General features: G+C 54.6%; 1 protein-coding gene across 2 annotated transcripts in view; it reads right to left on the bottom strand.

Moving 5' to 3' along the window:
• Positions 1 to 3428: 3428 nt before the first annotated feature.
• Positions 3429 to 12304, bottom strand: part of LOC147086616 (uncharacterized) — an 88479-nt gene continuing 79603 nt past the window's right edge. For both annotated transcript variants that reach the window (XM_085978757.1, XM_085978758.1), the window contains exon 8: positions 3429 to 3646. In XM_085978757.1, coding sequence (XP_085834883.1) covers positions 3605 to 3646 — 42 coding nt within the window. In that variant the 3' untranslated portion in view covers positions 3429 to 3604. The remainder of the gene's footprint in view (positions 3647 to 12304) is intronic.

Below are 12304 nucleotides of genomic sequence, written 5' to 3'. Positions count from 1 at the left end.
TAGGGCCGTGGCACTGGGCTCTCGGGTCACACTGTGTCTGGTTTGCCCCTGCCTCAGTCCCTCAGCATCTTGATGTGGGGATCGGGCTGTGAAGGTGTCTCCCCTTCACAGCGTAACGTGGTGCTGGTGATTTTAATAGAGGAGCATGTCAGAAGAGTAAGGGCCTGTGTTTGGCGTGTGTCCTGGGCCTGCACCTTCGGAGCATACTGGCTCCGGCTCGAGAGAGCATCCAGTGCCACACTGGTTGACGGACATTGAAAGACTGTTGGGAACTGCGGGATTGGATGCTCTCTCTCGCTCGCGCGCTCTCTCTCTCGCTCGCGCTCTCTCTCTCGCTCGCGCTCTCTCGCTCGCGCTCTCTCTCTCTCTCGCTCGCGCTCTCTCTCTCGCTCGCGCTCTCTCTCTCGCTCGCGCTCTCTCTCTCGCTCGCGCTCTCTCTCTCGCTCGCGCTCTCTCGCTCGCGCTCTCTCTCTCGCTCGCGCTCTCTCTCTCGCTCGCGCTCTCTCTCTCGCTCGCGCTCTCTCTCTCGCTCGCGCTCTCTCTCTCGCTCGCGCTCTCTCTCTCGCTCGCGCTCTCTCGCTCGCGCTCTCTCTCGCTCTCTCGCTCGCGCTCTCTCTCTCGCTCGCGCTCTCTCGCTCGCGCTCTCTCGCTCGCGCTCTCTCTCTCGCTCGCGCTCTCTCTCTCGCTCGCGCTCTCTCTCTCGCGCTCTCTCTCTCGCGCTCTCGCTCGCGCTCTCTCTCTCGCTCGCGCTCTCGCTCGCGCTCTCTCTCTCGCTCGCGCTCTCTCGCTCGCGCTCTCTCGCTCGCGCTCTCTCTCTCGCTCGCGCTCTCTCTCTCGCTCGCGCTCTCTCGCTCGCGCTCTCTCGCTCGCGCTCTCTCGCTCGCGCTCTCTCGCTCGCGCTCTCTCTCTCGCTCGCGCTCTCTCTCTCGCTCGCGCTCTCTCGCTCGCTCGCGCTCTCTCGCTCGCTCGCGCTCTCGTCTCCAGTCTTTCTTCCCCAGATCAGGTGTCCAGAGAGAACCTTGTACAGTCTTGTTATATTTGAACATGGCTTTCTTTCAGAGTTTCCAAATGAATAGAAATTGCTGGTTTTTAATAAATGCATTTAAACAAATGTTTTCCCATTTCTTTATTTTGTTTAAAAAAAAATCCCCTCTCCTGCTTCTCCAGCCTCCCTTGCTGTCAGTTTGAGATCTACTGGCACCTTACGGCCAGTCGGAAGCCAGCTCAAAGGCAAATGGCATGTTGGCCTTTATTGCAAGGGGGGTTGGAGTAAATGAGTACGGAAGACTTGCTGCAATTGTGCAGGGCTTTTGGTGAGACCACACCTGGAGTTCTGTGCACAGTTCTGGTCTCCTTATCTTGCCTTGGAGGCAGTGCAACGAAGGTTCACTAGATTGATTCCCGGGGTGAGGGGGTTGTCCCGGGGTGAGGGGGGTTGTCCCGGGGTGAGGGGGTTGTCCCGGGGTGGGGGGGGGGGGGCTGTCCCGGGGTGGGCTGTCCCGGGGTGGGGGGGGGCTGTCCCGGGGTGTGGGGGGGGGGGTGCTGTCCCGGGGTGTGGGGGGGGGGGGGGGGCTGTCCCGGGGTGGGGGGGGGGGGGGCTGTCCCGCGGTGGGGGGGGGGGGGGGGCTGTCCCGGGGGGGGGCTGTCCCGGGGTGGGGGGGGGGCTGTCCTATGAGGAGAGATTGAGTAGATTGGGCCGATACTCTCTGGAGTAATTAGAGGTGACATGTATAAATTTCTGAAGGGATTGACAGGGTAGATGCTGAGAGGTTGTTTTCCCCCCCTGGCTGGAGAGTCTAGAACCAGGGGTCACAGTCTCAGGATAAGGGTTCAGCCATTTAAGTCTGAGATGCGGAGGAATTTCTTCACTCAGAGGGCGGTGAATCTTTGGAATTCTCTGCCCCAGAGGGCTGTGGCGGCTCAGTCGTTGAGTATATTCAAGGCCGAGATCGAGAGATTGTTGGACTTTAGGGGAATCGAGGGATATGGGGATCGGGCGGGAAAGTGGAGTTGAGTTCGATGATCAGCCACGATCGCATTGAATGGCGGAGCAGGCTCGAGGGGCCAAATGGCCAACTCCTGCTCCGAATTCTTATGTTAGATCAGGCGATACATTTCACCACTCCTGTGGGCAGACCGACGAACGTCAGGGACAGTCCTGCAAGCCAGTCGTTCCATTGAAACAAACAGCTGGCTGGTTCAGATGGGAATGCCCTTGCCCAGTGAGGGACTAATCCCCACACACACACACACACACACACACACACACACACACACACACACACACACACACACACGGTTCAACACCCTGTTCACGTTGACTGGTCTCCGCTGCAGCGGTGGCCATGCGAGTGCGACAGTTGTCTCAATGCCTCTTGAGTTCGGGAGGGTAGAGAAACCAGTCAGGATTCCCCAATCCTGATTGCTGTGCGCTATTGCCCTGCTGCAACGCCTTTGCGTGCGTGTGGACTTCCGCTGAGGAAAGGGTTCGGCTGTGGACAAAACTGGCAGATGGAGTTCAATGTGGGGAAGGGTGGGGTCCCCCACTTTGGACCCAAGAAAGATCGATCAGAGTGTTTTCTAAATGGTGAGAAGCTGGGAACCGTGGAGGAGCCGAGAGATTTAGGGTCCAAGTACAGAAATCACTAAAACCCAGTGGACAGGGTCAAAAAATAATCAGAAAGGCGAATGGAATGTTGGTCTTTGTCTGGAGGGACCTGGAATACACAGGGGAGGCGGCGATGCTTCAGTTGTACCGAGCTTTGGTCAGACCCCGCCTGGAGTAACTGGGTTCAGTTCTGGGCCCCGCCCCTCAGGAAGGAGATCTTGTCCTCGGAGAGGGGGCAGCACAGATTCACCAGAATGATACCCGGGGGGCTAAAAGGGTTAAATTCCGAGGACAGGTCGCACAGACTGGGCTTGTATTCCCTCGAGTTTAGAAGATTAAGGGGTGATCTAATCGAGGTGTTGAAGATGATTAAAGGAGTTGATCGGGTCGAGAGAGAGAGAAACTATTTCCTCTGGTGGGGGGAGTCCAGAACAAGGGGGGGCGTCACCTTAAAATTAGAGCCAGGCCGTTCAGGGGTGATGTCAGGAAGCACTTCTTCACACAGAGGGGTGGAAATCTGGAACTCTCCCCCCCAAAAAGCTGTCGAGGCTGGGGGTTAATTGAAGCTTTCAAAACGGAGATTGATAGATTTTTGTTGGGTAAGGGTTATGGAACCAAGGTGGGAGTTAAGGATCAGCCATGATCTCATTGAATGGCGGAACAGGCTCGAGGGGCTGAATGGTCTCCTGTTCCTATGTCCAGAGTGCCAGCACCCATTGAACTCTACCCCAGCAGCAGTCCGCGCCTTCTGGGGTACAACTGGTGTGTTTCTCAAAGGTAGATACGATTCTGCTGTAATACAAGAAACGGTAATACGGCGCGTGTCCCAAAATGAACCACTTTTTATTCACAGGTTAAATGTCACTGGGCGGGTGGGGGCTGGGAGGGTTCCTCCGTTTGAGAGCGGCGCCCTGTCGCTTACTGCGAGTTCTCCGAGTCCCGGCTTCCACGTGATGACTCACGACCTTTGGCCCTCGCTGGCGATCCTCCTGCCGTTTAACGTTTCGGGGCCTGCGCGCCCGGGGCCAGTGGCTCGCCCTGCGGAGGAACAGCAAGATCCCAGGGCCGTCAGTGCACTGATACTCGTCATGCCATGAGAAAAGCAACGTTCCTTCCCCCCCCCCAACTTTTTTTTAAAGATTAATTGCGAAGGATAAAAGTGCTTTTAATTCTTTAATGCAAAGATTCTAATTTCTCCTGGGGAGACGCCAAGACTTCTTTAAAAATAAAAATTTCAAATTTATGTCCTTTTGTTTTTCATTTTAATGGAAGTGTATTGGACCAGTTCGCGGGGCAAAGTCCGAGGCATTGCTCGCATTGGCCATTTCTCAGCTGCCAGCGGGTTAGAGCTGTGTCGGATTCTTTTTGGAAGCCAGTTACGGAATCGGAACGAGACAGCACAGAAGTTCCAAGGTGGGTGTGCATTCGCGTCACACAGCAGTGTGCCCATCTTCAGTGTCAGCCGTGGCTCAGTGGGCAGCACTCTCGCCTCGGAGTCAGAAGGTCGTGGGTTCGAGTCCCACTCCAGAGACTTGAGCCCGTAAGCCAGGCCGACACTCCAGCGCAGTACTGAGGGAGCGCCGCACTGTCGGAGGGGCAGTACTGAGGGAGCGCGGCACTGTCGGAGGGGCGCTACTGAGGGAGCGCCGCACTGTCGGAGGGGCAGTACTGAGGGAGCGCGGCACTGTCGGAGGGGCGCTACTGAGGGAGCGCCGCACTGTCGGAGGGGCAGTACTGAGGGAGCGCCGCACTGTCGGGGGGGTAGTACTGAGGGAGCGCCGCACTGTCGGAGGGGCGCTACTGAGGGCGCGCCGCACTGTCGGAGGGGCGGTACTGAGGGAGCGCCGCACGGTCGGAGGGGCGGCACTGAGGGAGCACCGCACGGTCGGAGGGGCCGTACTGAGGGAGCGCCGCACTGTCGGAGGGGCGGTACTGAGGGAGCACCACACTGTCATGGGGCAGCACTGAGGGAGCGCCGCACGGTCAGAGGGGCGGCACTGAGGGAGCACCGCACTGTTGGAGGGGCGGTACTGAGGGAGCACCGCACTGTCGGAGGGGCGGTACTGAGGGAGCGCCGCACTGTCGGAGGGGCGGTACTGAGGGAGCACCGCACTGTCGGAGGGCAGTACTGAGGGAGCGCCGCACTGTAGGAGGGGCTGTACTGAGGGAGCGCCGCACTGTCGGAGGGGCAGTAGTGAGGGAGCGCCGCACTGTAGGAGGGGCAGTACTGAGGGAGCGCCGCACTGTCGGAGGGGCAGTACTGAGGGAGCGCCGCACTGTAGGAGGGGCAGTACTGAGGGAGAGCCGCACTGTCGGAGGGGCAGTACTGAGGGAGCGCCGCACTGTCGGAGGGGCAGTACTGAGGGAGCGCTGCACTGTCGGAGGGGCAGTACTGAGGGAGTGCCGCACTGTCGGAGGAGCAGTACTGAGGGAGCGCCGCACTGTCGGAGGGGCAGTACTGAGGGAGCGCCGCACTGTCGGAGGGGCAGTACTAAGGGAGCGCCGCACTGTCGGAGGGCGGTACTGGAGGAGCCCCGCAGTGTCGGAGGGGCAGTACTGAAGGAGCGCTGCGTTGTCGGAGGGGCCATCTTTCGGATGAGACGTTAAACCGAAGTGTAACAGCGGAACACCTCCGTTCAGTCTGTAAGGTGGACCCCGAGCTTCCGGTGGCCTGCCACTTTAATTCTCCGCTCCGCTCCACTGACCTCTCCATCCTCGGCCTCTTGCACTGTTCCAACGAAGCTCGACGTAAGCTCGAGGAGCAGCACCTCATCTTTCGAGGCACTTTGCAGCCTCCTGGACTCATCGAGGTCAACAATTTCAGACCGTAACTTCTGCCCTATCATATTTTTTCTCTCTCTCACGTGGCAGCTGTCGATCATTCTGCTGTCGCCATTTACACCACCTCTAGACCCATCTTTTGTTTCTTAACTTGTCCCATTACCATCTCCTTTCCCCTCGCACCATCATCCTTTTGTCCTTTAATCTCTCCTGCCCTCCATCCTATCACAGACCTTCCCTTTTGTTCTTTCCTCCCCTCCCCCCTTTCCCTGCCCCCACACTTGCTTAAAAATCTGTTACATCTCCAACTTTTTCCAGTTCTGACTAAAAATCTGTCGATCTCAGTTTTGAAATTTTCAATTGACCCCCCAGCCTCAACTACTTTTTGGGGGGGGAAGAGTTCCAGATCTCCACCCCCCTTTGTGTGAAGAAGTGCTTCTGACATCACCCCTGAACGGCCTGGCTCTAATTTTAAGTTGATGCCCCCTTTGTTCTGGACTCCCCCCCCACCAGAGGAAATAGTTAATACAGGTAGACTATCCCTTATCCGAAAGCCTTGGGCCCAGCTGAGTTTCGGTTTTCGGAATTTTTCGGATTTCAGAAGGTATTATATAAGACTGGGAAATTTGTATTAAATATAAATTTTAAAAGTTCAGGCTGCCTCTTGCGACTGTTCGTGTCTCATTCCCCTTCCTGCTTCTCTGGAAAGCCGGATATCGGCTGACTCCTACTAAGCTGGCCCGCAAATCAGGTCGGGTCGGGTCGGGTGGGGAGAAAAGAATATCGGACGGGTCGGGGGAGTCGGGTTTGGTTGGGGGGGGGGGGAGAAAAGAATATCGACGGGCCGCGGTTCGGGGTGGGGGGGGAGAAAAGAATATCGGACGGGCCGCGGTTCAGGTCGGGGGGGTCGGGTTTGGGGGGGGGAAAGAATATCGGACGGGCCGCGGTTCAGGTCGGGGGGGGGGGAAAGAATATCGGACGGGCTGCGGCTCAGATCGGGGGGGGGGAGAAAAGAATATCGACGGGCCGCGGTTCGGGTCGGGGGGGAGAAAAGAATATCGGACGGGCCGCGGTTCGGGTCGGGGGGGGAGAAAAGAATATCGGACGGCCGCGGTTCAGATCAGGGGGGGAGAAAAGAATATCGGACGGGCCGCGGTTCAGGTTGGGGGGGGAGAAAAGAATATCGGACGGGCCGCGGTTCGGGTCTGGGGGGAGAAAAGAATATCGGACGGGCGCGGTTCAGATCGGGGGGGGAGAAAAGAATATCGGACGGCCACGGTTCAGGTTGGGGGGGGAGAAAAGAATATCGGACGGGCCGCGGTTTCAGGTTGGGGGGGAGAAAAGAATATCGGACGGGCCGCGGTTCAGATCGGGGGGGGAGAAAAGAATATCGGACGGGCCGCGGTTCAGATCGGGGGGGGAGAAAAGAATATCGGACGGGCCGCGGTTCAGGTTGGGGGGGGAGAAAAGAATATCGACGGGCCGCGGTTTCGGGTCTGGGGGGAGAAAAGAATATCGGACGGGCCGCGGTTCAGATCGGGGGGGAGAAAAGAATATCGGACGGGCCGCGGTTCGGGTCTGGGGTCGGGTCAGGTGGGGGGGGGGAAAAAGAATATCGGACGGGCCGCGGTTCAGGTTGGGGGGGGAGAAAAGAATATCGGACGGGCCGCGGTTCAGGTTGGGGGGGGAGAAAAGAATATCGGACGGGCCGCGGTTCGGGTCTGGGGTCGGGTCAGGTGGGGGGGGGGAAGAATATCGGACGGGCCTCGGTTCGGGTCTGGGGGGAGAAAAGAATATCGGACGGGCCGCGGTTCGGGTCTGGGGTCGGGTCAGGTGGGGGGGGGGAAAAAGAATATCGGACGGGCCGCGGTTCAGGTTGGGGGGGGAGAAAAGAATATCGGACGGGCCGCGGTTCAGGTTGGGGGGGGAGAAAAGAATATCGGACGGGCCGCGGTTCGGGTCTGGGGTCGGGTCAGGTGGGGGGGGGAAAAAGAATATCGGACGGGCCGCGGTCAGGTCGGGGGTCGGGTCAGGTGGGGGGGGGGAAGAATATCGGACGGGCCTCGGTTCGGTCTGGGGGGAGAAAAGAATATCGGACGGGCCGCGGTTCAGGTCGGGGGTCGGGTCAGGTGGGGGGGGGAAAAAGAATATCGGACGGCCTCGGTTCGGGTCGGGTGGGGGGGGGGAAAAAGAATATCGGACGGGCCTCGGTTCGGGTCGGGTGGGGGGGGGAAAGAATATCGGACGGGCCTCGGTTCGGGTCGGTGGTAGGGTCAGGCGTGGGGGGGGAGAAAAGAATATCGGACGGGCCTCGGTTCGGGTCGGGTGGGGGGGGGGAAAGAATATCGGACGGGCCTCGGTTCGGGTCGGTGGTAGGGTCAGGCGTGGGGGGGGAGAAAGAATATCGGACGGGCCTCGGTTCGGGTCGGGTGGGGGGGAAAAAGAATATCGGACGGGCCTCGGTTCGGGTCGGGGGTCGGGTCAGGTGTGGGGGGGAGAAAAGAATATCGGACGGGCCTCGGTTCGGGTCGGGTGGGGGGGGGGAAAGAATATCGGACGGGCCTCGGTTCGGGTCGGGTGGTGGGGGGGGGAAAGAACATCGGACGGGCCGCGGTTCGGGTCGGGTGGGGGGGGAGAAAAGAATATCGGACAGGTCGGGGTCGGGTCAGGTGTGGGGGGGGAAGAATATCGGACGGGCCGCGGTTCGGGTCGGGTGTGGGGGGGGTGGAAAAGAATATCGGACAGGTCGGGGGTCGGGTCAGGTGTGGGGGGGGGAAGAATATCGGACGGGCCGCGGTTCGGGTCGGGTGGGGGGGTGGAAAAGAATATCGGACAGGTCGGGGTCGGGTCAGGTGTGGGGGGGGGAAGAATATCGGACGGGCCGCGGTTCGGGTCGGGTGGGGGGGGTGGAAAAGGATATCGGACAGGTCGGGGGTCGGGTCAGGTGTGGGGGGGGGAAGAATATCGGACGGGCCGCGGTTCGGGTCGGGTGGGGGGGGGGTGGAAAAGAATATCGGACGGGCTGTGGTTCGGGTCGGGTCGGGGAAGAAAAGAATATCGACAGGCCGCTGCAGCTATCGACGGGCCGCTGTATTGTTGGGTTCACTCTCCCGGTACCTCCTTCACACTGCCCGGCTTGGCCTGCAATCTCCTACCAGGAGGGAACTCTGTGACCCTCTGCCTGCTCAGCGTAAGTCGTGCGCCACTCTGGTCATGTCGTGCGCACGACTTACGCTGAACGAAAAAACTTTCGGTTTTTAGAGGTTTTCGGTTTTCGGAAGTTCGGATAAAGGATAGTCTACCTGTATAAGAATGTAAGAAACATAGGAATTAGGAGCAGGAGTCGGTCATTCGGTCCCTCGAGCCTGCTCCGCCATTCAATAAGATCATGGCTGATCCAAACCTAGACTCACGTCCACTTCCCTGCCCTCTCCCTGTAACCCCTAATTCCCTTATCTGCTAGGAAACTCTATCTCTGTTTTAAATCTATTTAATGTTGCAGCTTCCACAGCTCTCTGGGGTAGCAAATTCCATAGATTTACTACCCTCTGAGTGAAGAAGTTTCTCCTCATCTCAGTTTTGAAAGGGCAGCCCCTTATTCTAAGATTATGCCCCCTAGTTCTAGTCTCACCCATCAGTGGAAACATCCTCACCACATCCACCCGATCAATCCCCCTCACAATCTAATATGTTTGGATAAGATCGCCTCTCATTCTTCTGAACTCCAATGAGTAGAGGCCCAACCTACTCAACCTTTCCTCATACGTCAACCCCCTCATCTCCGGAATCAACCGAGTGAACCTTCTCTGAACCGCCTCGAGAGCAAGTATATCTTTTCTTAAATATGGAAACGAAAACTGCATGCAGTATTCCAGGTGTGGCCCCACCAATACCCTGTATAACTGCAGCAAGACTTCCCTGTTTTTATACTCCATCCCCCTTGCAATAAAAGCCAAGATTCCATTGGCCTTCCTGATCACCTGCTGCACCTGCATACTAACTTTTTGTGTTTCATGCACCAGGACCCCCAGATCCCTTTGTACTGTAGCACTTTGCAGTTTCTCTCCATTTAGATAATAACTTGGTCTTTGATTTTTTCTGCCAAAGTGCATAACCTCACACTTTCTAATATTATATTCCATCTGCCAAATCTCTGCCCACTCACTTAGCCTGTCTATGTCCTTTTGCAGGTTTTTTATGTCCTCCTCACTCACTGCTTTCCCTCCCATCTTTGTATCATCGGGAAACTTGGATATGTTGCACTTGGTCCCTTCCTCCAAATCGTTAATATAGATTGTAAAGAGTTGGGGTCCCAGCACTGACCCCTGTGGAACACCACTAGTTACTGATTGCCAGTCCGAGAACAAACCATTTATCCCAACTCTTTGTTTTCTGTTAGATAGCCAATCTTCCACCCATGCCAGTATATTACCCCCAATCCCATGATTTTTTATCTTGATCAGTAATCTTTTGTGTGGCACCTTTTTATCTTGATCAGTAATCTTTTGTGTGGCACCTTGTCAAATGCCTTTTGGAAGTCCAAATACACTACATCCACTGGTTCCCCTTTATCCACCCTGTATGTTACGTCCTCAAAGAATTCGAGCAAATTTGTCAAACATGACTTCCCCTTTGTAAAACCATGCTGACTCTGTCCTATTAAATTATATTTATCCAAATGCTCTGTTACTGTTTCCTTAATAATGGACTCCAACATTTTACCAACCACAGATGTTAGGCTAACTGGTCTATAGCTTCCAGCTTTTTGTCTACTTCCCTTCTTAAATAAGGGTGTTACATTAGCAGTTTTCCAATCTGCCGGGACCTTTCCTGAGTGCAGGGAGTTTTGGAAAATTACCACCAATGCATCCACAATCCCTACCGCCACTTCTCTCAAGACCCTAGGATGTAAGCCATCAGGTCCGGGGGATTTATCTGCCTTAAGTCCCATTATTTTACCGAGTACCACCTCCTTAGTGATTTTAATCGTGTTTAGCTCCTCCCCCCCCCCCCATTGCCCCCTGTTTGTCCAGTGTTGGGATATTCTTAGTATCCCCTACCGTAAAGACTGATACAAAATATTTGTTCAGCGTTTTTGCCATCTCCATGTTTCCCACCATTAATTTCCCGGTCTCATCCTCTAAGGGACCAACATTTACTTTAGCCACCCTTTTTCTTTTTATATAACTATAGAAACTTTTGCTATCTGTTTTTATAGTTTTTGCTAATTTACTTTCATAATCTATCTTCCCTTTCTTAATCAATCTTTTAGTTATTTTTTGCTGGCTTTTAAATGCTTCCCAATCTTCTATCCTCCCACTAGATTTGGCTACTTTATATGCCCTTGTTTTCAGTCGGATACTATCCTTTATTACTTTACTAAGAACATAAGAACATAAGAAATAGGAGCAGGAGTAGGCCAATCGGCCCCTCGAGCCTGCTCCGCCATTCAATAAGACCATGGCTGATCTGATCCTAACCGCCAATCCACTATCACAGAACCATCTCCTGAATCTAACAGAATTAGACACACGAAATAGGAGCAGGATCAGGCTACACGGCCCCTGGGCCCGCTCCGCTACCCACAGGGCCATGACCGATCCGAACCTAGACTCATGTCCAAATTCCTGCCCGCTCCCCGTAACCCTTAATTCCCTTTACTTCTAGGAAACTGTCTATTTCTGTTTTAAATTTATGTAATGATGTAGCTTCTACAGCTTTTTGGGGCAGCATATTCCATGGACCTACCACCCTCTGAGTGAAGTAGTTCCTCCTCATCTCAGTTTTGAAAGAGCAGCCCCTTATTCTAAGACTATGCCCCCTAGTTCTAGTTCCACCCATCATCGGGAACATCTTCCCCGCATCCACCCGATCCAACCCCTTCACAATCTTATATGTTTCAATAAGATCGCCTCTCATTCTTCTGAACTCCAATGAGTAGAGTCCCAATCTACTCAACCTCTCCTCATATGTCCATCCCCTCATCCCCGGGATTAACCGAGTGAACCTTCTTTGTACTGACTCGAGAGCAAGTATGTCCTTTCTTAAGAATGGACACCAAAACTGTACGCAGTATTCCAGGTGCGGTCTCACCAATACCTTGTACAACTGAAGCAATACCTCCCTATTTTTATATTCTATCCCCCTAGCAATGAAAGCCAACATTCCATTGGCCTTCTTAATCACTTGCTGCACCTGCATACTAACCTTTTGAGTTTCGTGCACCAGGACCCCCAGATCCCTTTGTACTTCAGTACTTTCCAGTTTCTTGCCATTAAGATAATAACTTCCTCTACGATTTTTCCTGCCAAAGCGCATAACCTCACACTTTCCAGTATTGTATTCCATCTGCCAAATCTCTGCCCACTTAGCCTGTCTATGTTCCCTTGCAGGTTTTATATGTCCTCCTCACTCACTACTTTCCCTCCCATCTTAGTATCATCTGCAAACTTTGATATGTTACACTCGGTCCCCTCCTCCAAATCGTTAATATAGATTGTAAAGAGTTGGGGACCCAGCACTGACCCCTGCGGAACACCACTAGTTACTGATTGCCAGTCTGAGAATGAACCATTTATCCCAACTCTCTGCCTTCTGTTAGATAGCCAATCCTCTATCCATGCCAGAATATTACCCCCAATCCCGTGATTTTTTATCTTAAGCAATAATCTTTTGTGTGGCACCTTGTCAAATGCCTTTTGGAAGTCTAAATACACTACGTCCACTGGTTCCCCCTTATCCACCCTATATGTTACTTCCTCAAAGAACTCCAGCAAATTTGTCAAACATGACTTCCCCTTCATAAAACCATGCTGACTTTGTCCTATTAAATTATGATTATCCAAATGTCCTGTTACTGTCTCCTTAATAATGGACTCCAAAATTTTACCTACCACAGATGTTAGGCTAACCGGT

Source organism: Somniosus microcephalus, unplaced genomic scaffold (genome assembly GCF_052327205.1).
Source record: "Somniosus microcephalus isolate GS21.2 unplaced genomic scaffold, FLI_Smic_1.0 unresolved_chr7, whole genome shotgun sequence".
Lineage (NCBI taxonomy): Eukaryota > Metazoa > Chordata > Chondrichthyes > Squaliformes > Somniosidae > Somniosus > Somniosus microcephalus.
Note: the sequence above shows the minus strand (reverse complement) of the source record. Positions and strands in the feature narration are given on the sequence as shown.